A 24,291-nucleotide genomic window follows, 5' to 3' on the forward strand; every position below is an offset into this window, starting at 1 on the left:
TTCCGGATTGTTTCTGTGGCACTTATGGAAAACTGTATAATATAGGGAAAAAATAAAAGAATCTGGTGTGAATAAAAATTTGTTCTTTGATGAGGCTCCGACGCCGAGGCGTCCAGTTTGAAGTAGGGAGGTGCAGAAGGTAAGACCGCAGATTAAAAACGCATCGAAATGCGAACTGACTAAATATCGGGCTGCAATCTGATAAAAACGATCCGCCTCATTCTTCCGAGCGGCTAGCGGAGGGTGCTAACGCTCAGTCCCAGCGATTCACTTTAATTCGGTTTAGCGGGAGTTATTAACCTCGCTGGGTTTAAATGTAGTCTGGAAGCACAAAACCAGACTCAAATTCACACGAACCGGTTTATAACTCGGTATTTTAACGGCGCCTCCGCCTGCTGTCTGTGCAGACAATAGAAGTTAGCATGTCGGCTAGCTCGTCACAGCCCGTGTTTTAGGCCACAGTGACCGCTCGGCGGCTGTGTCCCAAATCCCGCCCTCGTCCCTCACTCAAACTCCTCTGCGCGTGCCGGAATGTCTTCCGCTTCACATTTCTCGGTAGTTCCCTAGGCGCTGACTGGGAGGGATTTGGGACGGGGCCAGGGCTATTCGCCTCGGTGTGTTAGTGGAGTGACCGATTGACTGCAGCAGTGCAATGGAGCGCTTATAACGCCTTATTACCGGCCGTGCGGCGCACTGACAGCGTGTCAGTGCGCATGTTCAAGTGGCTGCACGCTGAGGTCGGGTGACGTCATTCCTCTCGTTTCATCATCTTCCTCCCAGTTTGGGCATGTTTTAATTCAAAATATACAGATATTTACGCGTGCAAATGTTTGTTAGAATAAATAACTTAGTTATTAGTGCTGAAGTTAGAAAAACTTAAAAAATCTGGAAAAAGAAACTTATTTGTTGCATGTTTAGTGCAAATGTACTTTTTTTTCAAATATGCTTATTGAATTAATTATTTGCTGATTTGTTTTAGTTAATTGCAGCTTTTATTCTTTGCACATCCATTTATCATTTATTATCTGTTTGCAGATTGTTTTTATTTATTTATTTTTGTTGTTGCATATTTTTGCTTCTTGTTCTTTTTTCTTTCTTAATCTTCGATATGTGCAAATAAATAATTGAATTGTTGTTAATATTTAATCATGGTCTAGGCAGATGTTGTATTTGTGCATTTAGAGTTTATCTACGACTTTAATTCTTCCTGTCTGTAACTGTAGCAGATGTAAACACGTGTGTGTGTGTGCGCTCTTAATCATTCTCACACTCTCACAGAGGTTGATTAATTGAACAGCTGGGTGATGGTGGTACAGAGACAGTGGTTCATTTATGTTTTATGAAGCCTTCAGACTTGGGTGAATAATTCCTGACTGGCATGTCGTGCATCTGTGATGGAGCTGCTGGATGTCTATTATCTTCTGACTGTAAAGCCTAAAGAGTGTGTGTGTGTCCAGGTTCGGTCGTGTGGTGGGATGTGCTGTACATCCTGGTGTTAAACACTCAGTAGCTGTGGATCCGTGAAGAGACTGTGCTCGGTTCTAGAGGCGACTGTGGCTCGAGGAATTTATTTTCTGGCTCATTGAGACAGCAGTGTGTTTGACCATAACGTACGTGTTGAACATCAGTATATATTCTCTGACTGATACACACACTGTAGTGAGAGCTGCATGAACACACAGGAACTGAAAGGAAGTGGTGTGCAAGATGGCAGTTCTGTGAAGTGGGCGGATCATGTTGCAGGTGTGCTGTGTCAGTAATGTGCATTCACAGTGAGACCGACTTGCACCTGTCAGTCTTTGGAAGAAGCTCCGCCTTCTGTACCGGTGCTCAGATGTGTTTTTTGGGGGTGTGGCTTTGCAGGGAATATGTCACATAAAGAACAGACACATTGAGATTTAGAACTAAATATACTGTATTAACTGGATTAGTCAAACTGGTGAATGCTCGTATCTAGTATGCGAGATCGTGGGTGAGTTTCATAAAATGCAGGCCTAGAAATTCATATATTTTTTTTCACCAGCCAGCCGGACTAGTTCCCTTCCAAAGTAACTCGCCAAACAGAAAATCAACTCGCCAAAATTTGTTCATGTATGAATTTTACTTCTGTCAAAAATAGCACAAAAGAGAGTAGTTACCATTGTTCGTGACTAATGTGCATTTATTTCAAGACCCGAGTATTTTGATCCTGTTGTTAAATACATAAATGAGAACAACACAGAGCACCATAATATAATATCAACAAATAATAATATATTGGAAAACTTGGCAACTTGGTGTACGAGTATTGAAAACAAATATACTTACTATCATGACTACAGCACCCAAAATATGTCCAACATGCTTTCTGTATTTAACCATTTATGAGCAAGAAAGCATTAGGAGCTTCATATTGACGAGGAATCAACTTGAAAAAAATTAATTATTCCATAAAAATCGTATCGCAGCCAAGGCCTACCCTGCTCCCACGTTTGCTTATAAGTCCTTTGTCGTTTCTCCTTCTCGTACGCTTTATCGGCGGCCTTTTTCTCCTCTTCAGACCGAGGCCGCTTTGTCCCCGTCTCTGGCGGTTTCTTTACACCTTTCAGAAAATTCCACATCGCAACGTAGCTTTGGCAGATGTAGATGTAAACAACAACAAAAACACGTGTTTAAATGGGGGATAATGTGGCCACATCTATTGAATTTGATAACGTGATTACCGCCATATTCAACGAGATGCGTTATATGCACGCACAGTAGTGAAAAAAAAACGACAGCCTGACTCGTACATGATATGATTCGGAATTCTTCGGTATTTTCTGTCCTGCCGATAAACACATCGATTAACACAGACACGGCACGCGCTTAATATGTGGCGGCTTTAGTTGACGGTATGTCTGAATCTTCGCTTCATATATATTTTTTTATTTTCAACTAGCCAGCCGGGCTGCCTAGTGGCAGGAATTACCCGCCAAATGACAAATTAAGTCGCCTCGGGCGACCGGACCACCACAAATTTCGAGCCATGAAATGAATGAGTGTTTATGAGAATTGTGTCATGTGTGGTGTGTTTTTTACACCATCGTGAGCAGGTGATGTGAGAAGAAACAAGCTTGCATTGATGACGCTAAAGACAAATCAGTCCTCAGAGGTGGAGCTGCATAATGAGTATGGAAGCGATTTTGCTGTGCAAGGACTCCAAAAAGTTTCTCCGTCGTTATTTAAAAAAAAAACTTTTGCGACCTGCACACTGTACAACAGAAAAAGCAAGCGAGAGGTGATCTCTTACCTTTGTTCCACATGAAATAATAAACACTTTGTTCTTTAATTTTGGAATATTTTCACATTTTATTTTCAGATTGTTATGAAATATCATAACCGTAAAAAGAAAATGCCCCAAAACATATCGTGATATAATTTGAAGTCCACATCAGTGACACCTGCAACTTAAACACAACCTGCAAAGTTTAACTTCTGAAGTTTTTGGTCATCTTGAAATGATGTGTTACTTGTTTCGGTGTTTAAAAGATGAACGCTCGGATGACCTCACACCAAGCTCGAGGTCAGACAAAATCTAATATTGAGGACGTGTGTGAACCCACTGGTGCTTTTATCACCCACATTTCATCACTGGGATCAAAGTGATTTGCATATTGTTGACCTCATTTGCATATTTAATGGAGGTATTCATTGATGTCATGCAAACGTCCTTTTTTTAGTGCACAAGGTACACAGGATGCTGAATGAGTGTGAGGGGGAGAGGGCCGGGGGGAAGAGGGCAGAGAGAGGGACAGGAGGGCACAATGTTAAAGAGTCGTGACTGCGTGCGTGCGTGCGTGTGTGTGTGTGTGTGTACACTTTGAGCCTACTGGCCTGGATTTCCTCTGGACCATGCTGCTGAAATAAAAGCACTTCGTGACCTACCTTATGTAACTCAAATGTTATGTAACACATCTCTCTTTTTTTCCTTTCTTTGTTTTTTTCTCTCTCTCTCTGTCTCAGCCATTTGAACTTTGTCTGACTTGAATAATAAAAATTAAAGTAAAATCATAGTCTTCTGCGTGAATGTGCATGAAACTGCATGCGTAATGTCGAGTAGCGTAGTGTGACGTGGGAATAGGACACGCCCTGTTTTGCTGGCGTCGTGAGTGCAGGGGCCTCGTTGGTGGCCTGCACGTCCACGCGACCACTGATTTGGTTGAAGAAGTCGCTCACACGTTGATTTAAATAAAGCTCGATTCAGGTATTTAAGGTGATCCAAGTGAGGATGTGTAATTTTAATTCGGGTGTTTTGCGTTGAAGGTGGTCCGTGTGAAGATGTGTAGGTAGTGCTCTCGGAGATCCAGGGGACGCCATGTCGGAAGAGGCGATCTCAGAGAGCGACCTGGAGCCCAGCCTGAACAGTGAAGAGGAGGAAGAAGAGCAGATGGGAGAGGAAGGTGATGGAGAGAATGACACTGACGATGATGATGAAGATGATGATGAAGATGATGATGACGAAGAAGCAGGTGAGCCATCAGAATCATGTTGAGTTACTAGGCAGGTGATTAGATCTTCTCATGCCTTGTTTTCTCACAGACCAAGGCACAGAGGCCATGGAGACAGAAGAGAGGGCGGGCCTCTCCAGCTCTGCCCATTCTTCACATTCAGGCAGCTCCGCCCCTTCCTCTAGACCTCCGTCTCGGTCCTCGTCGAAGTCCACGTCACGACCTTCGAGTCCGAATGGGTCACGAGGGGCCTCTGCAGGTGCAGACTCCGCCCCCAAGAGGAAGTCAAAGAAGAAGAGCTCCAAACCGGCAAAACCTGCTCACCTGAGGAGGAACATCAGGTACGATATGAGTGATGATGCGTGACGTGACTAATTTTTTTAAATCTATGGAATAGATGTATATAAGAGATGTGCACATTTACGATGTCAGTGTGAGGTTGTGTCATGTCATGTTGTGTTGTGAACAGGAAGTTGCTGGAGGAGCATCAGCTGGAACCAGGAACTAAAGCAGCACAGCAGGAGGAGCTGGAGAGGAGAAAACGCCTGGAGCAGCAGAGGAAGGACTATCTGTTACCTGCTGGTATACACACACACACACACACACACACACACACACACACACACACATACATACACACACACACACACTTGTGAGATCTTGCCCGAAATATGTGGGGTGTGTTTTTCTTCTTCTCTTAGTGGACTTGCCCTCCTTGGCAACTGTTGTTAAGGGAGAGGTGATTTGCCTGGACAGCAGTGGAGACGAGGGGGAGTCCAGAGGATCTGCACCTCCTCCCAAACCAGCACCCAGAGATGGTATACACACACACACACACACACACACACACACACATATATCTCTTGTCTCATTTGTGCACCGTGAAACATGCACTCACTCTCTCTCTCTCTCCCCCTTGTGTGTGTGTGTGTGTGTGTGTGTGTGTGTGTGTTTAGATGTGATTGAGCTGAGCTCAGGTGATGAGGAAACGTTCCAGATCAGTGAGGAGGACGATGAGCGTTCCACTTCACCTGGGACAGAAGAGAGCAGCGGCTCGCACATCAACGATTCCCTGAACCAGCTAGACGCTCAGGGCAGAGTGCTGGTCAACATCAACCACCCGGCCGAAGAGGAGGACCTGTTCCTCGCCCCTCAGCTCGCCCGTGCTGTCAAACCTCACCAGGTATACCTCACTCTCAGGTCCAAACCTCACCAGGTTCACCTTGTGCTCAGGTACGCTTACCTTATGCTTAGGTTCACATCATGCTCAGATTTAAACCTCACCAAGTACACCTCATGCCCTTGTACACCTACCTCACTCTGGGGTCTGAACCTCATCTGGTCTGCCTTGCTTTGAGGTAGAACCTGATTGCACCAGGTACAACTCGTATGTAGGTTCAAACAGCACCAGCACACCTCAAACTCAAGTTGAACTTGCACCACTTAAACCTCATGCTCGGGTAGAACCCAACCTGCACCATGTACAGCAGAACCTGCTCCAGGTGCACCTCACTTTCTCACCAGGTGCGAAATGAATAGAAATGACGAGGAAGCCCGTTCAGTGTGAATGCATCATGAGGGGCTGTGAATTGTGTTTTTACTTTGCATTTCAATGTTTAATATCGTCGTCATGGTTGCAGATCGGCGGGATCCGTTTCTTGTACGATAACCTGGTGGAGTCTCTGGAGCGCTATAAGACCAGCAGTGGGTTCGGCTGTATCCTGGCACACAGCATGGGACTGGGCAAGACCCTGCAGGTCATCTCCTTCATCGACATCCTGCTCCAACACACAGGAGCCAGAACCGTCCTCGCCATCGTGCCTGTAAGCCCCTGTGCAACATCACATGACTTTTACAACACCACAGCATGCAGTAAACTCTGAACAGGAAGTGACAGTTGTGAAGATGCGTCTGTTTCTCTCCCTCTCTCTCTATCCGTCTGTCTGTCTGTCCAGGTGAACACTCTGCAGAACTGGTTAGCGGAGTTTAACCTGTGGTTGCCTCCAGCCGAATCCCTTCCTCCGGACACAGATCCGGCCCAGGTTTCCCCCCGGGCCTTCAGAGTCCACCTCCTGAACGATGAACACAAGTAATTCACATCAGTGCATACTGTTCCCAGAAATTTTCACGGTATCTCTCATACACACCCCTTCTCAGTCTGAGCAGCCAGGATCAGTTAGATAACACTTTAAAGCAGGGCTTTGAACCGGTTCAAGGAACGAAAACCGGGAACTTTTTCTATTTCACATGGAACAGAAACGAAACCAGAAACTTTATTTTTTATGCTCCGGAACAGAAACGCTTATTAAAAATAATGGTAACCGGTTAATACCGGTTTTTATTTCGTTCCTCAAAGTTTCCGTAGCCTACAAATAAAAAAAGTCATTCTTCTCCTGCGCAAGTTTCTATGACCCGCTGGGGTTCACTTCCTGTGTGACGTTCGCTGACTGAATGGAGAGAGCGGGAGGGTGGACTACTATCACGTCTCCACATCTTAAATAAGAGGTAAATATCGCAGTCTATCGTTATTCAAAAACGTCAATTTCAAACACGATATCAATATATTTGTCCACGTTAATGAGAGGCTCGCGAATATTAAATGACGTTAACCTCTGTTAGCCTATCAATGCATAGGGCCTGACTAGCCTTTGGTAACACACTAAACGAATTATCTTTCATTTTTGGCACTTTTTCTGTTTGTGTAGATGGGAAGACATACTGAGAATCCAAATCGCCAACATTTGAAATAATTGTTTTGAATTATTTCTTGTCTTATTTAATGAAGGTTGTAATAGAATTAGCCTACATTTGGCTTAAGCTGGATGAGACAGAGACATAATTTTATAGCCATTTGTTAAACCGCTGACAGGGAACGTAATTAACCGTTCTGGGAACGAAATTTTTTTGTTCTAACCGGTTCGGGAACGTCTATTTAATGGTGGAACCCAAAACCGGAAACGTTAAAATTCCGTTTCTGTTCAGAACGAACCAATAGGAAAAAAAATCTGGTTCAAAGCCCTGCTTTAAAACTAGAAAAGCACTCGGAGAGCGCAGACCTCTGCCAAGAATCCTTTAAAAAAAATCCGGGATCCAGAAGGTGATCCGGATCACCGCCAACATTTAATGGACTGTTACTTGTGCCCAGTCACACGTCTGGAAAAAATTTCAGAGCAGTCCGTTCATAACTTTTTCTGTAATGTTGCTAACAGACAAACAAACAAACCAACGCTACCGAAAACATAACCTCCTTGGCGGAGGTAAAAAAGGAAAAACAGGAATATGATTTTATTTTCAGTACGAATACCAGAGCTCTGAGAATCATCCGATGCCTGATGCTTATCTGAGATTTACTTTCTGCACCTCAGGAATTTTGTAAGCGGGCGGAGACAGCAGTGTTCCTCAACCAGAGAATAACAACAACACCACTGCAGTACAAACAACCTTTAGTACAAACGACAGTACAGAGCTGATGCTGAGTTTTATAACTCTTTTATTCAGTTTGAGGACCTTCTGCTGTTACGCTCTCCTGAGGTTGTGACCTCGCTTCCCCTCTTTTGCTTCGCTTTTCTGTCAGGCCCAAACATGTTTTCTTCTCGTCTCTCGTCTTCTTCCGCTTTATCCGGGACCGAGTCGCAGAGGCAGCAGTCTAAGCATGGAAGCCCAAACTTCCCTTTCCCCAGACACCTCGGCCAGCTCCTCGGGAAGAACACCGAGGCGTTCCCAGGCCAGCCGAGAGACATAGTCCCTCCAGCGTGTCCTGGGTCTTCCCCGGGGCCTCCTCCCGGGGGGACATGCCTGGAACACCTCCCCAGGGAGGCGTCCAGGAGGCATCCGAAAAAGATGCCCGAGCCACCTCAGCTGATTCCTCTCGATGTGGAGGAGCAGCGGCTCTACTCCGAGCTCCTCCTGAGTGACTGTGCTTCTCACCCGATCTCTAAAGGCCAATTTATGCTGACAACCCAGTCCTCGCAGACGGTGTCGCAGACAGTGTCTGCGTAGCCCCCCCACCTTCGCAGACGCTCTGCGCGCACCTCCCAAAAATTGTGACCACCGTAGAAGCCTCGCAGACAAGAGGGCTCTGATTGGTCCACTCTACATCCGCTGTACACGCACTTCCGCTTCCCTACTTTCCCGGTTTGTTTTGTTTTCACAACCGGCATTTTTAAAAACACAAGCGAAGATGGAGCAGCACGAAGAGCGGTTGATCGAGGAAGTGAGGAAGTACGTACATCTATACGATTCCAGTTCTAGTCATTATAAGTAACCGGAGGATAAACACTCCACTAACCACACCCACCAACTACTCCTAGCGACTTCGCGCCCCCTTGCGTTGTGCCGGTGAATAACATCGCGCACGCCTATTCCCCCGCTCAACGATAAATTACAACTGTCTGCGAAAAGCTGTCTGCGAAAGCCGTGTCGCACAAGCATGCAGGGGCCTTAAGGGAACGCCCAGCCACCCTGCGAAGGAAACTCATTTCGGCCGCTTGTATCCGTGATCTTGTTCTTTCGGTCATTACCCAAAGCTCATGACCATAGGTTTTCTTGTTTTGATAAAAAGACACGGAGGTGTTTATGTTCAGTCTGTGGTAAACAATGGTTGACACATGTAAATAAGAAGAGCTGGTTATAAACCACATTGTCAACTCTTCTGTGTTAAACGCGTGATGAACAAAATATATCATGTGTGGTCTCTAAGTGCTCGGTCAAACATCTCGCACACCTGAGCCACTAAATGTTTTGGGGGTTTTTTTGTGTGTGTTTTTCTCCCCCTGCAGGACGACGGTGACCCGGGCAAAGGTGGTAGAGGAGTGGACGCGTGATGGCGGTGTACTGCTGATGGGGTATGAAATGTATCGGTTGCTCTCTCTGAAGAAGAGCTTCGTCACCGGGCGCAAGAGGAAGTCAAAAAAACCCGCCGGGCCGATCATCATCGACCTGGATGAGGAGGACCGGCAGCAGGAGCTCATGAAAGGTTTCCTCCTTCACCATGTGTGGCACATGACACGCTAGATTCATTTACACCAACATGATGTAAATGAACAAATTTAGTTCCTACAAGCCAGGAACAACCTAAGGGTGTGGGGCTTGTTGCGCTGAATGCCTCTGATTGTTCAGTAGAGTCTTTCCAGAATGATTCTCATACCTGATGTTTGAAATACTTTTGTTTCCGAGAAACTTTTGTTTGTTTAATGCGAATGTCGCTTCACATATTTAAAAGTTTATGCGAAAGTCATAAATATTAGACTTAAGCGCTTGCTTTAATACAATCTAATTTGGCTGTTTGTTAATTATCAAGTTAGACACTTTTGCACATCTGAGTGAGCGGGTGTGTATTGATCTGATTCCTGGTTTGTGTGTTTTCAGACATCGAGAAGGCTCTCTCGCGGCCTGGCCCGGACGTGGTGATCTGCGACGAAGGTCATCGCATTAAGAACTGCCACGCCAGCACGTCGCAGGCGCTGAAGAACATCCGGTCGCGGCGGCGGGTGGTGCTAACTGGCTACCCACTGCAAAACAACCTGCTGGAGTACTGGTGCATGGTGGACTTTGTGCGGCCCGACTTCCTGGGCACGCGGCAGGAATTCAGCAACATGTTCGAGCGGCCCATCCTGAACGGCCAGTGCATCGACAGCACGCCGCAGGACGTCAGGCTCATGAGGTACCGCAGCCACGTCCTGCACAGCCTGCTCGAGGGCTTCGTCCAGAGGTGAGGCTCCACTGCGCTGTCGCTTTACTCGAAACTTTGTTCTGCCAAAACGTACATACTGTGTACAGCGTATTACAACCCCGATTCCAAAAAAATTGGGACAAAGTACAAATTGTAAATAAAAACGGAATGCAATGATGTGGAAGTTTCAAAATTCCATATTTTATTCAGAATAGAACATAGATGACAGATCAAATGTTTAAACTGAGAAAATGTATCATTTAAAGAGAAAAATTAGGTGATTTTAAATTTCATGACAACAACACATCTCAAAAAAGTTGGGACAAGGCCATGTTTCCCACTGTGAGACATCCCCTTTTCTCTTTACAACAGTCTGTAAACGTCTGGGGACTGAGGAGACAAGTTGCTCAAGTTTAGGGATAGGAATGTTAACCCATTCTTGTCTAATGTAGGATTCTAGTTGCTCAACTGTCTTAGGTCTTTTTTGTCGTATCTTCCGTTTTATGATGCGCCAAATGTTTTCTATGGGTGAAAGATCTGGACTGCAGGCTGGCCAGTTCAGTACCCGGACCCTTCTTCTACGCAGCCATGATGCTGTAATTGATGCAGTATGTGGTTTGGCATTGTCATGTTGGAAAATGCAAGGTCTTCCCTGAAAGAGACGTCGTCTGGATGGGAGCATATGTTGCTCTAGAACCTGGATATACCTTTCAGCATTGATGGTGTCTTTCCAGATGTGTAAGCTGCCCGTGCCACACGCACTAATGCAACCCCATACCATCAGAGATGCAGGCTTCTGAACTGAGCGCTGATAACAACTTGGGTCGTCCTTCTCCTCTTTAGTCCGAATGACACGGCGTCCCTGATTTCCATAAAGAACTTCAAATTTTGATTCATCTGACCACAGAACAGTTTTCCACTTTGCCACAGTCCATTTTAAATGAGCCTTGGCCCAGAGAAGACGTCTGCGCTTCTGGATCATGTTTAGATACGGCTTCTTCTTTGAACTATAGAGTTTTAGCTGGCAACGGCGGATGGCACGGTGAATTGTGTTCACAGATAATGTTCTCTGGAAATATTCCTGAGCCCATTTTGTGATTTCCAATACAGAAGCATGCCTGTATGTGATGCAGTGCCGTCAAATGCCGCTTTTCCACTACAAACGCGAGTCGGGCTGAGCCGTGCCGTGCTGAGCCGTGCTGAGTCGAGCTGAGTGAGGCTATTGGAGTTGCATTTCGACTACAACTGCGCTGAACCGTGCTGGCTGGAAGTGGGTGGACACATTGGGTGGAGTTAGCAAAAGTGGGTGGACGTCACGTGATGTCGTTAAGCAGCGCAAACAGTGACATCAGTGAGCTTTTAAGCGGTAGTCTCACAACCCGAATAGTAAACAATAAACATGGAGGACATGGAGTCGTTAGTGTTGCTGGTCTTGGTGCTGTGGCTTGTTGTCACCGACAACGCCAACAGATACTGGCAAGAGCATATAGATGAGGCGAGGCGCATAAGGCTTCAGAAATTCTCGTAATTCGTAATTATTCTTCTTCCGGGTTTACGGTGTTTACAGATCCCAGCGTGCTCGTGGGGCGTGTGTGGGCGTGTGAGGACACTCCTCCTCACCAATCAGTGCACAGGGGAGTGTCTGCTCACGCCCCCAGCCTCACTCGGCTCGCTTTGGCTCGCTTCAGCCCCACTCCAAAACGGTGCGAGTTTTAGGGGCTAAGCAGGGCTGAAGCGAGCTGAGTCGTGCTATTTTTTGGTAGTCGAAACGCGAGCCGTGTCGGGCTGAAGTGAGCTGAAGCGAGCTGAAAAAGGGTAGTGGAAAAGGGCCATAAGTGCCCGAAGATCACGGGCACCCAGTATGGTTTTCCGGCCTTGACCCTTACGCACAGAGATTCTTCCAGATTCTCTGAATCTTTTGATGATATTATGCACTGTAGATGATATGTTCAAACTCTTTGCAATTTTACACTGTCGAACTCCTTTCTGATATTGCTCCACTATTTGTCGGCGCAGAATTAGGGGGATTGGTGATCCTCTTCCCATCTTTACTTCTGAGAGCCGCTGCCACTCCAAGATGCTCTTTTTATACCCAGTCATGTTAATGACCTATTGCCAATTGACCTAATGAGTTGCAATTTGGTCCTCCAGCTGTTCCTTTTTTGTACCTTTAACTTTTCCAGCCTCTTATTGCCCCTGTCCCAACTTTTTTGAGATGTGTTGCTGTCATGAAATTTCAAATGAGCCAATATTTGGCATGAAATTTCAAAATGTCTCACTTTTGACATTTGATATGTTGTCTATGTTCTATTGTGAATACGATATCAGTTTTTGAGATTTGTAAATTATTGCATTCCGTTTTTATTTACAATTTGTACTTTGTCCCAACTTTTTGGAATTGGGGTTGTATATGGGCAGAAGTTTTCACCCCTGAGAACAAAAACAAGTGTCATTTTATAGCATGTTTTATATAAATATTAATCATGAAAAAAAATCAAACTGATACCACTTTTGAAGTTTGAATCACAGTGTTTTTATGAATGTGAAATTATTTTCCTGTAAATACAATTTTCTATTAATTTTTCCATTATTTATGTAAATACTTGTTTACTTGCTTACAAATCTTCCACTCAAAACACAGGGGCACAAACTTCTGCACATTAACTGTCTCTATGATGTATTCACTCCAGGTTGGACACTTGAAGTGCAAAAGTTTATGCCCCCATGATTTTTTGTTCATTAAAAATTTGTTTTTGGGGTGTTGTCTCAATTCAGTCATGAAAATTTAAAAATATAAACAGGTCAGTAAGTACACACACAAGCAAGCAAATGAGCAAACAAATTCGAATTTTTATGATTTTCTTCTGAGGACAAAATGCAGAATTGTTTAATATTTGCCCTCAAATATAATATGTTCTATTTCCACATATTGAGATTTATTATTTAAATTTTCTCCCTTGCTCTTGTTTACACTTTTTTACGTTTCTGAATTACGCACACATCTTTGTATGTTTTTACCTTGTACACAAAAGTAGAGGAACTGCATCTGTATGGTTTTGTTCTGTAGTGTGTGAGGGGGAGAGGGAGAGAGATGCTGCATGGTTTCAGGAGATTACAGTGATTCGTGGTGTGTCTGAATGCCTTGGGTTTTGTTTGTATTTGGTATTTTTGCAGGCGGGGTCACGATGTGCTGAGCACTCAGCTGCCCATTAAAGAGGAGCACGTGATCCTGGTGCGTCTCTCGCCCCTCCAGAGGGCACTCTATAAGGAGTTTATGAATCGTTTCCGGGAGGCGGGGAACAGTGGCTGGCTCGGTCTCAATCCGCTTAAAGCGTTCTGCGTGTGCTGCAAGGTAACAATCTCCTCCTCCTCCTCCTCCTCCTCCTCCTCCTCATGCTGCTTTACTGGGTTTAAAATAAACCGCTTGCTTCCTGACTTTAATGTCTCCTTCAGATCTGGAACCATCCTGACGTTCTGTATGAAGCTCTGCAGAAGGAGAACCTGGCCAACGAGCAGGACCTGGATCTTGATGACCTGAACACCCCGGCGACAGCCCGCTGTCCCGCCCCGGGTTTAAAGGCCAAGACCTCTGATGGTGCCGGTACTAAGGGGGCACTCGCACCTCTGCAGGAACGAGCCAATCAGGTTATCACCTACGAATGGGTACGAGCAGAACACTCAGATCTTCATTTTTTGTAATTATTAATGATCATTGTTAATCAGTTTCTGCTACAGAAATTAGCTTGTGTCAGAATTTGTACGTTGAGTGAATTTGCCTTGTAGGACATGCATCAATGTTTATTCTAACGTTTAGATAATTATTTAACATTGAGATTATTGTGAGCAAATTCTGCTATTTATTATTATTAATAATGTCAGAAATGTTAATCAGGGGGCGGCACGGTGGTGTAGTGGTTAGCGCTGTCGCCTCACAGCAAGAAGGTCCTGGGTTCGAGCCCCGTGGCCGGCGAGGGCCTTTCTGTGCGGAGTTTGCATGTTCTCCCCGTGTCCGCGTGGGTTTCCTCCGGGTGCTCCGGTTTCCCCCACAGTCCAAAGACATGCAGGTTAGGTTAACTGGTGACTCTAAATTGAGCGTAGGTGTGAATGTGAGTGTGAATGGTTGTCTGTGTCTATGTGTCAGCCCTGTGATGACCTGGCGACTTGTCCAGGGTGTACCCCGCCTTTCGCCCGTAGTCAGCTGGGATAGGATCCAGCTCGCCTGCGACCCTGTAGAACAGGATAAAGCGGCTACAGATAATGAGATGAGATGTTAATCAGGACGCTGCTCGACACTTGTGTTTGAAAACAAGGTTTGATGGGTGTAATTTAAATCTACGTTTCTGATCTGATGTTTGCTCCAGATAGAAAGCTGAGATACAAAGTGACTCAAACTGAGGGTTTTCTTTATTAGCTGCTCATTTTGTCATCTGTAAAACCTGAACGCAGTGTGTCCTGACGTCTCTTCACCTTTCTGTCTGTCTGTCTGTCTGTGTCTCTTTTGACATGCAGGCGAAGGACATTATGAGCGGATACCAGACTGGCGTCCTGGAGAACTCTGCTAAGATGGTTCTGCTCTTCCATCTGATCGAAGAGAGCGTCAGCAGTGGAGACAAAATCCTTGTCTTCAGGTAACGACCGGTTAACCTGGCGAACAGTCAGACTGATGATGTTTGGTTGAACAGTGGAATCTGAAGGAGCTCATGTTCTTCATCTGTAAATTCCACAGCTTTTGGTTGTAAAGTACAGTGGGGTGACTGACCGAGTCCTCCTCTGTGCTTTTCTATCACAACTGGATGTAATGTGTGTGTGTGTGTGTGTGTGCGCACGCAGTCAGAGTTTGTCCACACTGTCGGTGATTGAGTCCTTCCTGGCTGTGAGAGCGATGCCCATCACAGTGGACAACCAGAAGCAGAACTGGCTTCGTGGCATCCACTATTACAGTGAGTGTGTGGGATGGGGCGGGGCAGGGTGGGGTGGGGGCTGTTTTCAGGTAACTGGAGCTCCGTCGGTTGCTTTATCTGTGTGTGTTTGTTGTGTTCGTAGGGTTGGACGGTAGCACATCAGCCTCAGAGAGAGAGAGACTCATCAACCAGTTTAACGACCCGGCAAACACCACGGCCTGGGTCTTCCTCCTGTCCACCAGGTCTCTCTCACACACAACAACAACATGAAACACACTGCACTGAACTGAATCGGGCTAAACACTATGCGATTTGTAGAGCAAGAGAGAATTGAACAGAAGTAGATTAAATTGATTGGAATTGAATTTATTGGAAAGATAAATTTACTTCACCAAAACTAAATTCAGTACAAAATTACTGTCCCCTTGCTGTTATTTCTCTTTACTTTGCTCACAGAAAATGAAAAACATTTATACAGTGTTTTTGTTTTGAGATTCACTTCAAAATTCTCTCAAAAGTGTAAATTCTGGGGGGCGTCGTGGCTCGGGTGGATGGGGCGCCGTACCGTGGATCTGGGGACCCGGGTTCGGTTCCGGCCCGGGATCATTTCCCGATCCCTCCCCGTCTCTCTCTCCCGCTCGTTTCCTGTCTCTGCACTGTCCTGTCCAATAATAAAGGTGAAAAAAACCCAAAAAAAATCTTTAAAAAAAAAAAAAAGAGTGTAAATTCTGGACTTTCAGTCAGTCTGACGTTTGGGTTTATACAGAAAGGTGTTATTTTATTACAGTTTGAATTGTCTCAAAGAGAAGCTGGTGATTTTCTTTATATGATTTTGATACAAACAAAAATGCAAGGAATGGAAGCTCCGTGAGGGTTTCGAAGTCAAAAGATCCTCTCAATCGGTTTGTACTGAAAAAATAATTGTTTGGTCTGAAAGGTGAGTAAAGCTGTGACCCTCGTCGTGATGAACACTGTCTGGTTTTAGGGCGGGGTGTTTGGGTGTGAACCTGATCGGGGCAAATCGGGTCGTGGTGCTCGACGCTTCGTGGAACCCGTGCCATGATGCGCAGGCCGTGTGTCGAGTGTATCGCTATGGCCAGCACAAACCCTGTTACATCTACAGACTGGTGTGTGACTTCACCCTGGAGAAGAAGATCTACGACCGGCAGGTGTCCAAGCAGGGCATGTCTGGTAAGTGTGTGTGTGAGAGAGAGAGAGAGAGTTCTCATGATACAGTATTTACGTCATTAAAGAAATAAAACTTTTGCCTGTGTGCAGACCGCGTGGTGGATGATCTGAACCCTGTCCTCACCTTCACTCGTAAGGAGGTGGAGTCTCTGCTGCACTACGTGGAGGAGGAGCCTGATCCCAGCCAATCAGTGCTGCTGCCTAAAGATGACATGGAGGCGGTAATCAAATACGCCTGTCTGCACTATCCTCACCTCATCACCAAGGTCTGTGCCTCATCAGCAACAGATCAGACAGTAAACCAACCCAAGAGTGTTCATTTCACTCTCACGGGAGAAGAACTTTCTGGCAAGTCTAAAATTTATTTTCTCTCTCTCTCTCTCTCCCTCCCTCCCCCCAGCCGCCATTCCAGCACGAGTCTCTGCTGATGGACCGCAAGGACCTGAAACTCACCAAAGCAGAAAAGAAAGCAGCTAAGAAGAGCTATGAGGATGAGAAGAGGGCATCTGTGCCGTATCAGCGCCCGTCCTACGCCCACTACTACCCTGCCAACGAGCAGAGCCTTTCCAACATCAGGAACTGGTCAGCACTCTACCACCCCCTGAACACACACGCGCACACTGAGTCTTCGCTGATAATCAGCACATCATATCCCAGATTACATGGACACGTCAAAATATAGTGATAATGATAACGAGCGAAAATGGCCCTATAGGCTAAGCCTGAAATGTGCTTTTCATGGTAACCATAGCAACTGTATCTTATATGGCCACCGATATGTTTCTTATTGGCTGGATGGTTTATGGTTTACATTTATTTATTGTCAAGTTTGAATCACTTGTTTCCTGAAACTGTATCGGACTGTTCACTCTGATAACGACCGTAAATGACACTTCAGGCTAATCCTGTAATCCTGTCGTCAGGAGGCCGGCGCCACGGATGGACGAGAAGCCGATCGCCAGCGTGCGGCCCGTCCAGTCCACTCCCATTCCCATGATGCCTCGCCAGGCTGCCATGGGAGGCCACGCCTCCAGCCCTGCCTTCCCTGTCAACTACTTGCAGAAGGCTGGTGTCCTCGTCCAGCGCATCATCACTACCACTGGTACGTACACACACACACACACACACACACACACACAGACAGGAATGGTCTTTATTGCCCTCAGTCTAAACGTATTTCATTCTGTGCTGTAGATATCGTGATTCCCGGCACAAACAGCTCGACAGACGTGCAGGCGAGGATCAGCGCCGGAGAGAGCATCCACGTGATCAAAGGATCCAAAGGTAGTGATTTACTGCATGGAGTACTGGAATATACAGCGGTATGCAAAAGTTTGGGCACCCCTGCAGGGTTTTTTCTCGAAAAATTTAGTATGAGGGCGCTCACCATGGCGAGGGAGCGAAGCGGGGGGGGGGATGGTGCCGGTTGTCCCCCCCCGCCGTGCAAAGCCTTTGAAAAATGCTCCAATGAGACATTCTGAAGCTATCTGAGAGGGAAATTGTAACAAATTGTCTGTCAACATTGAAAAAGAAAGAAGTAATCTTCTTCTGCCCCGGACAGTCTTTGGCTTTCTTCCACTTTGTGCCGCGGGATGACATCTTTAAATGCCCAAGTGTCAACAAAAACAACTCGCGAACTACTTCTGTCAAAAGCTCCCGCGCCGGTGGGTGAAAGGCCATTCAGTCTCGAGAAATCTCGCTCTACAAGTCAGCTGACCTTGTATGTAACCCATGTCAAATCTCACGAGAGCAGCCGCGACAAGTAAACAAGATGGCGCCTCAGTCTGGAAAACGCCAATTCGGATTGTTTTTGCACCGTCTGGCGGTGTATCTACTATGATTGGAATATTTTTGGAGTAATTATAACGTATTTGATGATCAGACACATTGTCACGTGGTGTTGCTGGGATGTTTTCACGGAGTCGGTAAGGGGGCGCACGCCGAGAGTAAGAGGGCGCAGCGCCCCTGTTCCCCCGTTTAGACGAAAGCCTGCCCTGGTCAAAATCGCTGTTACTGTGAAGAGTTAAGCAAGTTGAAGATGAAATGATCTCTAAAAGGCATGAAGTTAAAGATGACTCATTCCCTTTATATTTTAAGCAAAAACAATTTTTTATTTTCATCTTTTACATTTTCAAAATGACAGAAAAGGAAAAAGGCCCAAAGCAAAAGTTTGAGCACCCTGCATGGTTAGTACCTAGTCACACCCCCTTTGGCAAGTATCACAGCTCGTAAACACTTTTTGTAGCCGGCTAATAATCTTTCAGTTCTTACCTGGGGGATTTTCACACATTCGTCCTTGCAAAAGGCTTCCAGTTCTACAAGTTTCTTGGGCTGTCTTGCATGCACTGCTCTTTTGAGATCTATCCACAGATTTTCAATGATGTTTAGGTCAGGGGACTGTGAGGGCCCGGGCAAAACCTTCAGCTTGGGCCTCTTGAGGTATTCCATTGTAGATTTTGAGGTGTGTTTTGGATCATCGTCTTATTGTAGGACCCGTCCTCTTTTTAACTTCAACTTTTTTACAGATGGTGTGATGTTTGCTTCCAGAGTTTGCTGGTATTTATTCGAATCCATGCTTCCCTCGACCAATGAAATGTGCCCTGTGCCACTGGCTGCAACACAACCCCAAAGCATGATCGATCCACACCCATGCTTCAGAGTTGGAGAGGTGTTCTTTTCCTGGAATTTGGCACCCTTTTCTCTCCAAACATACCTTTGCGCATTGTGGCCAAAAAGTTCTATTTTGATTTCATCAGTCCACAGGACTCGTTTCCAAAATGCATCAGGCTTATTTAGATGTTCATTTGCAAACTTCAGACGCTGAATTTTGTGGCTAGGATGCAGGAACAGTTTTCTTCTGATGACTCTTCCATGAAGGTCATACTTGTTCAGGTGTCGCTGCATAGTAGAACAGTGCACCACCACTAAATCTGTCTTTTTTTTTTTTTTTAAAGATATTTTTTGGGCCTTTTCCACCTTTATTGGATAGGACAGTGTAGAGACAGGAAATGACCGGGAGAGAGACGGGGAGAGATTGGGAAATGACCTCGGGTCAGAATCGAACCCAGGTCCCCGGATTTATGGTATGGCACCTTATCCACCTGAGCCATGACCCCCCCCGCTGAATCTTTCTGAAGGTCTTTTGCAGTCAAACAGGGGTTTTTATTTGCCTTTCTAGCAATCCAACGAGCAGTTCTTTCAGAAAGTTTTCTTCATCTTCCAGACCTCACCTTGATCTCCACTGTTTGTTACCTGCCATTTCCTAATAACATTACAATCTGAGGAAGCAGCTACCTGAAAACACTTTGCTATGTTCCTGTAGCCTTCTCCTGCTCTGAGAGCATCAATTATTTTATTATTCAGAATGCGAGGGAGTTGCTTAGAGGAGCCCATGGCTGTTGATTTTAGGGACAAGTTTGAGGAGTCAGAGAATTTATACAGCTTTGAAATCTGCATCATCTGACCTTTCCTAACGAAGAATTTGAACAAGCCACAGCTCAATAAGCTAATTAAGGTCTGGAACCTTGGTAAAAGTTACCTGAGAACTCAAACGTATTGGGGCGCCCAAACTTTTGCATGGTGTTCCTTTTTTCACTCTCCAATTGTACAAAACAAAAATAATACACAAATCTTGCAGAAAACGCTGAAATGTGTCGTCTTTACCTTTATGCCTTTTGGTGATCAGTTCATCTTCTGCTCACTTAACTATTCACAGTAACAGACATTTTCAGTAAGGGTGCCCAAACTTTTGCATGCCACTGTGTACTGCTACTACAGCTGGTGCGGAGATAGGTGGTGATAAAGCTCTGGGTGTGTGTGTGTGTGTTCACTCAGGTACATACATCAGGACTAATGATGGGCGGATCTTTGCCATCCGTTCCGGAAAGCCCAGAGCCAATGAGGGAGCTGCTTCTGCACCGAGAGGTGTGACATCATCATCATCTCTCACACACACACACACACACACACACACACACTCTTGTGTCTGTCATCTCCAAACTTTTCTCTCTTAAATCACCTCCCTTTTCTTTCCCTCTTCTCTTTTTCCATTCATCCCCCTCTTCCTGACATCCTCCATTCCTCACACCTCACTTTCATCCAACCTGTTTCTTTTTCCATCTTTCTCCCCATCTCTCTCTCTCTCGATCCACCCGTCCCTTTATCTCTCAATGCAGTCCTTCCACCTCCTTCTGTCTCGTTTTTTTTTTCTTCTTTCTTCCCATTTTTCTCTCTATTTTATTTCCTTCATAACTTTAAAAACTTTAATTATTAAAGTTATATTCAGTACTCCTAACTGACTGTGATATAAACACTGTATTAATTACTGTTGGAAAAGTCATCTCTCTTCCTTGAATGATCTCCCTTCATCTTCTCCCCCCCAAAAAAAAATCCATGTCAGATGTGGGCGGTTCTCTCCTCCGCCCAGTCACAAACGGCCGTGCGTCTCCTCCAGAGCTGAAGCGTTTTTCTCCGGACGGTGTGCGCCGTGTGTCTCCTTCCTCCAGTCCCAACCTGCTGCGCCAGCTCCATCATTACACCCCTGCCCCTGCCAATGACCTCACGCTTTCGGACCGCCCCACCCAGCAAAGCCACACCTCTGAGCCTCAGCGGCGTGACAATGTCATCGGCTCTGGCTCCGCCCTCGATGCCCAGAGCCTGAAGAGAAAACTCCTTTCAGACGCTCGAGGCTCCAAAAGGACCAACAGCACCACAGCCGCTGCTAATTTCCCAGGATTCCCTGTGAGTGCCGGCTACACCATGGGATCCATGGGATTCCCCCTACTGGGGGCTCTGGGTCACATGACCCCTCCTATGGTGGGCGGGACCAACCCTGGTCACTTTCTGACCGATTTGCATAGCATGTTTCCTACCGACACTTTAAGCTCTGCCCATGGATCCTCTTCATCAACCAGCATAGCTTCTTCTTCCTCTGCACCTTCATCATCCTCTTCCTCCTCCTCCTCCTCCACTATTCCACCGTTCCTCTTCAATCCCAGCATGGCAAGCATGCTGTCCGGGTTTTCGATGCCCTACACTCAGCCTCTGTTGCCAGACTCTTCTAGAATGTTCTCCAGTTCCCTGTCCACATCCACTTCTGGCTCCGCCCCCACCGCTCCCTCCTCCTTCCTTTCGCCCTCCAGCCTGCTGGGGACAGCGCTGAGTCGACCCGACACGCGCCACACGCTCGCCGAGAATGGTGGGAGTAGCTCTGACGATGATGTCATCGAGGTGATCGGGCAGTGAGCAGCAACATCTGAGGAATCTCATTGGTCCGGGGTAAAAGTGGGTGGATCTGAACGTTGAAATGACACTAAATTCAGCAGACTGGTGTTTCTACCAGCATGGGACCATAACACCGCTCTTCCACAAAAAGAAAGAGGAAACAAAAAGAGGTCGGCTAGTTGTATCGCTGAAACGTGTTTGGATGCATCACACAAACGACTAGTGCAACTCTTTCCAGGCAGCAACCATTTAAAAAAAAAAAAAAAAAGGCAAAACTTTTTGAGACATTTTGCTGTTTATTATAGAACTCGTAGCATCATAGAGAAAAAGGGAGAAAATCGTGACTTGTTTATTTTTTTTATTTCTGATCTTGTGAGCATATGATCTATGTTTTTTGTAAACTGCGTACTCTGTGGTTTTGGAAAAGAAAAACCACAAACATGGTGAAAGAGACCATGATGAACAGAAAAAAGCCATTTTTACTTTTCAGTTTGGCCTTTTAATAGAAAAAAGAGGCAAGTGCCGATTATCTGTTGTACGATACGTTACGGTGTTTAAAACACACGATAATTATTGTAGAAATGGAACGTAAATGAAAATTCGAGGCAGGATGACTTCCGTCATTCTCACACAAGGTGGTCCCAGAATCATTATCGGATGCTCCAACTTGGGGTCCTTTTTTTTTTTTCTTTTCTTCTTCTTCATTAGTGTTGTGATTTAATATTGTGAACCGTTTATCATGATCTGAGCGGTTCATATCGGCACATGCCTGACGGAAGCTCAAAGAATGTAACTTCATGTTCGCCTTCAGAGCCTTGTGATGGAGGGAGCCATAACCAGGCTTTAGCGTTTAGCGTTAGCCTTATACGATTCGTACGTAACTCCTGTAGCAGTCCGTTTTTCCTCCCCATGACGCTGCGCTGATGTTTGTGTCGACTGTTACCTCGTCCACTGCTTGGACATGAGTGCTTTTTTTCCTGTCCGCGAATGTGACCAAAGCGTGAAAATATTCCGAAATTCCCGACAAACCCATCAATCCCTTGCTGTCTGTTCTCAGAGGAGCACTTCTTAGACTCCGCCCACCATCCACCAACACCCTTTCTTGCATTCTGATCCCTGTCTTTGTGTTGTTTTTTTTAAACAACTTATCAAATTAGGCCTAACTGATTTGTCTTTCATTTCCTTTTACTTCACCAGATTTATTTATTTATGATTTGCTACTTTATATTTTTGTACCTTTTTGTTTGCTTTTTTTTTAAATTACTTCTGAAACCTTATGATCCCTGTATGTTTCTGCTGGAAATGTTGTTCGGATTGTGATTTTTACGTGTATGTAGTTTGGGTTTGTTTTTTCCCCCCCTGTGTGTTTAAGACCAGTATCTGTGACAGAACCAGATGAGAGCTTACACACACACACACACACACACAACAAATGGACACTCATCAGCTCTTGTATTTAGCACACAGACGAGGAGATTAAAATGACATTGTATTTATTTAATGTTGTTTTAACAGACAATAAATTCAGCATTTCTTGTTGTATTTGAACCGATTGATTATTCATTCCTCTTTTCTTGTCATCAGTACATTTACAGTCACATCAGAAGCTGAATGGAGGGAGAGCGGTCATGCATGATGGGTCTTTTTTTTTTTTTTTAAGTATAAACAGTTGAGTAATAATTAAATCTGAGAATACCGAACACATGCTGTCAGAGCCTTTAGACTGAATTCCTCTTCTTTATCCCTTTGGGTCTTTGACAAAATAACAACCTGAGATTTGCAGTGTTGCTGAAAGGTCAGAGGTCACTGCCATATCAGATGCATCTCCAGTACCTGCTTTACTCTGCTCAGTGTCCGAATTTAAGTCGCATTCCTGTGATGCTCTGGTGGAGCTGCAGTCCTGATACACGCCTCGCTTGTGTCTCCTTCACCACAACTGTAGTCCATCAGCTGAAACATATTTGATGTGTGAACTTCTTGTGATTCTCATCATTTGTGTTTAGCCAACCATCACAAAACTACCAACAAGGTCATCTCTGATGTGTTTGTCGACATGGAAATATAATATCGGACGTCCGCTCCTGCTTTAGGACTGCAGGCGTTTCTTGGCCATGTAAGCGTTGGTCACTTGGCTCATGATGGTGAGGGCGGAGAGGGTGGGGCACAGCATAGTGACGTACCACGCATTCTCACCGACGCTGGCCGTGAACCAGGTGGAGCAGGTGCCCAGGAGCAGACTCACGCTGCCCAGCAGGTACGTGACGAGTCCTGCGGCAGCGTGGTAGCGCTTCAGCTTGGCCAGAGACCAGCCTTTCACAAGTTTGTGGTAGATCAGAGGCAGTGCCCCCGCTGACTGCAGCACCACCACACACACGGTGACCACGCCCATCAGCCCGTGCCATGTGGAGAAATGTGGCTTACTGTTCAGGTGCTTGTTGTAGAAGATGGTTCCGAGACCGGCCAGGGCACAGGACACGCAGGAACACTGCAAGATCCAGTGCAGCCGTGATTTCACCTGGTGCTTTAATTTCGCCACAGGGGAAGAGTGTGGAGAGAAGAGCAGAATCGCCTCGGTCATGAAAAACGAGAACTGGAGGAAAAGGTTACAAGAGACAAAAGTGAACAGTCTGATAAGTAATTAATGATGCTGTGTGTATGAGGTACAGTGAAAAGCAATCAGAGGTGCGACTTGAGCACAGAGGCCACGCCCCTATCACTGTGACCGACAGCCACTTTAAAGTGCATATCACGGGTAAGTTCAGGATCAAGATCAATGTAATTCTCCTCCTAATTTATATTAAACTTTGGTCAAATATTTGTCACATTTTGTGCAATTTTT

General features: G+C 45.6%; 2 protein-coding genes across 5 annotated transcripts in view; one reads left to right on the forward strand and one right to left on the reverse strand.

Moving 5' to 3' along the window:
- rad54l2 (RAD54 like 2) lies at positions 1 to 23,000 on the forward strand. 2 transcript variants are annotated; one of them, XM_060909984.1, is made up of 22 exons: positions 1 to 139; positions 4,285 to 4,490; positions 4,561 to 4,810; positions 4,939 to 5,051; positions 5,171 to 5,287; positions 5,426 to 5,652; positions 6,110 to 6,292; positions 6,425 to 6,558; positions 9,248 to 9,444; positions 9,837 to 10,179; positions 13,315 to 13,492; positions 13,594 to 13,803; positions 14,650 to 14,768; positions 14,971 to 15,080; positions 15,184 to 15,283; positions 16,027 to 16,232; positions 16,320 to 16,495; positions 16,630 to 16,811; positions 17,153 to 17,331; positions 17,424 to 17,513; positions 20,064 to 20,153; positions 20,629 to 23,000. In XM_060909984.1, the coding sequence occupies exons 2-22, from the start codon at positions 4,337 to 4,339 to the stop codon at positions 21,471 to 21,473; spliced, it is 4,203 nt and encodes a 1,400-aa protein (XP_060765967.1). In that variant the 5' UTR covers positions 1 to 139; positions 4,285 to 4,336; the 3' UTR covers positions 21,474 to 23,000. The 2 variants fall into 2 exon arrangements, with proteins under 2 accessions (XP_060765967.1, XP_060765968.1); XM_060909985.1 differs by lacking the exon at positions 1 to 139 and adding an exon at positions 1,460 to 1,610.
- Positions 22,929 to 24,291, reverse strand: part of LOC132874092 (transmembrane reductase CYB561D2) — a 6,565-nt gene continuing 5,202 nt past the window's right edge. For all 3 annotated transcript variants that reach the window (XM_060909989.1, XM_060909988.1, XM_060909990.1), the window contains one exon: positions 22,929 to 24,042. In XM_060909989.1, coding sequence (XP_060765972.1) covers positions 23,539 to 24,042 — 504 coding nt within the window. In that variant the 3' untranslated portion in view covers positions 22,929 to 23,538. The remainder of the gene's footprint in view (positions 24,043 to 24,291) is intronic.

The sequence above is a fragment of the Neoarius graeffei genome, chromosome 26 (genome assembly GCF_027579695.1).
Source record: "Neoarius graeffei isolate fNeoGra1 chromosome 26, fNeoGra1.pri, whole genome shotgun sequence".
Taxonomy (NCBI): Eukaryota; Metazoa; Chordata; class Actinopteri; order Siluriformes; family Ariidae; genus Neoarius; species Neoarius graeffei.

Bases quoted from the DNA above. Each gene is read 5' to 3' on its own strand.
- rad54l2 (XM_060909984.1), top strand. From the start codon at position 4,337: ATGTCGGAAGAGGCGATCTCAGAGAGCGACCTGGAGCCCAGCCTGAAC. The intron at 15,284-16,026 runs GTCTCTCTCACA...GTCTGGTTTTAG, and splicing joins GTCTTCCTCCTGTCCACCAG to GGCGGGGTGTTTGGGTGTGA. The intron at 16,812-17,152 runs GTCAGCACTCTA...TCCTGTCGTCAG, and splicing joins CTTTCCAACATCAGGAACTG to GAGGCCGGCGCCACGGATGG.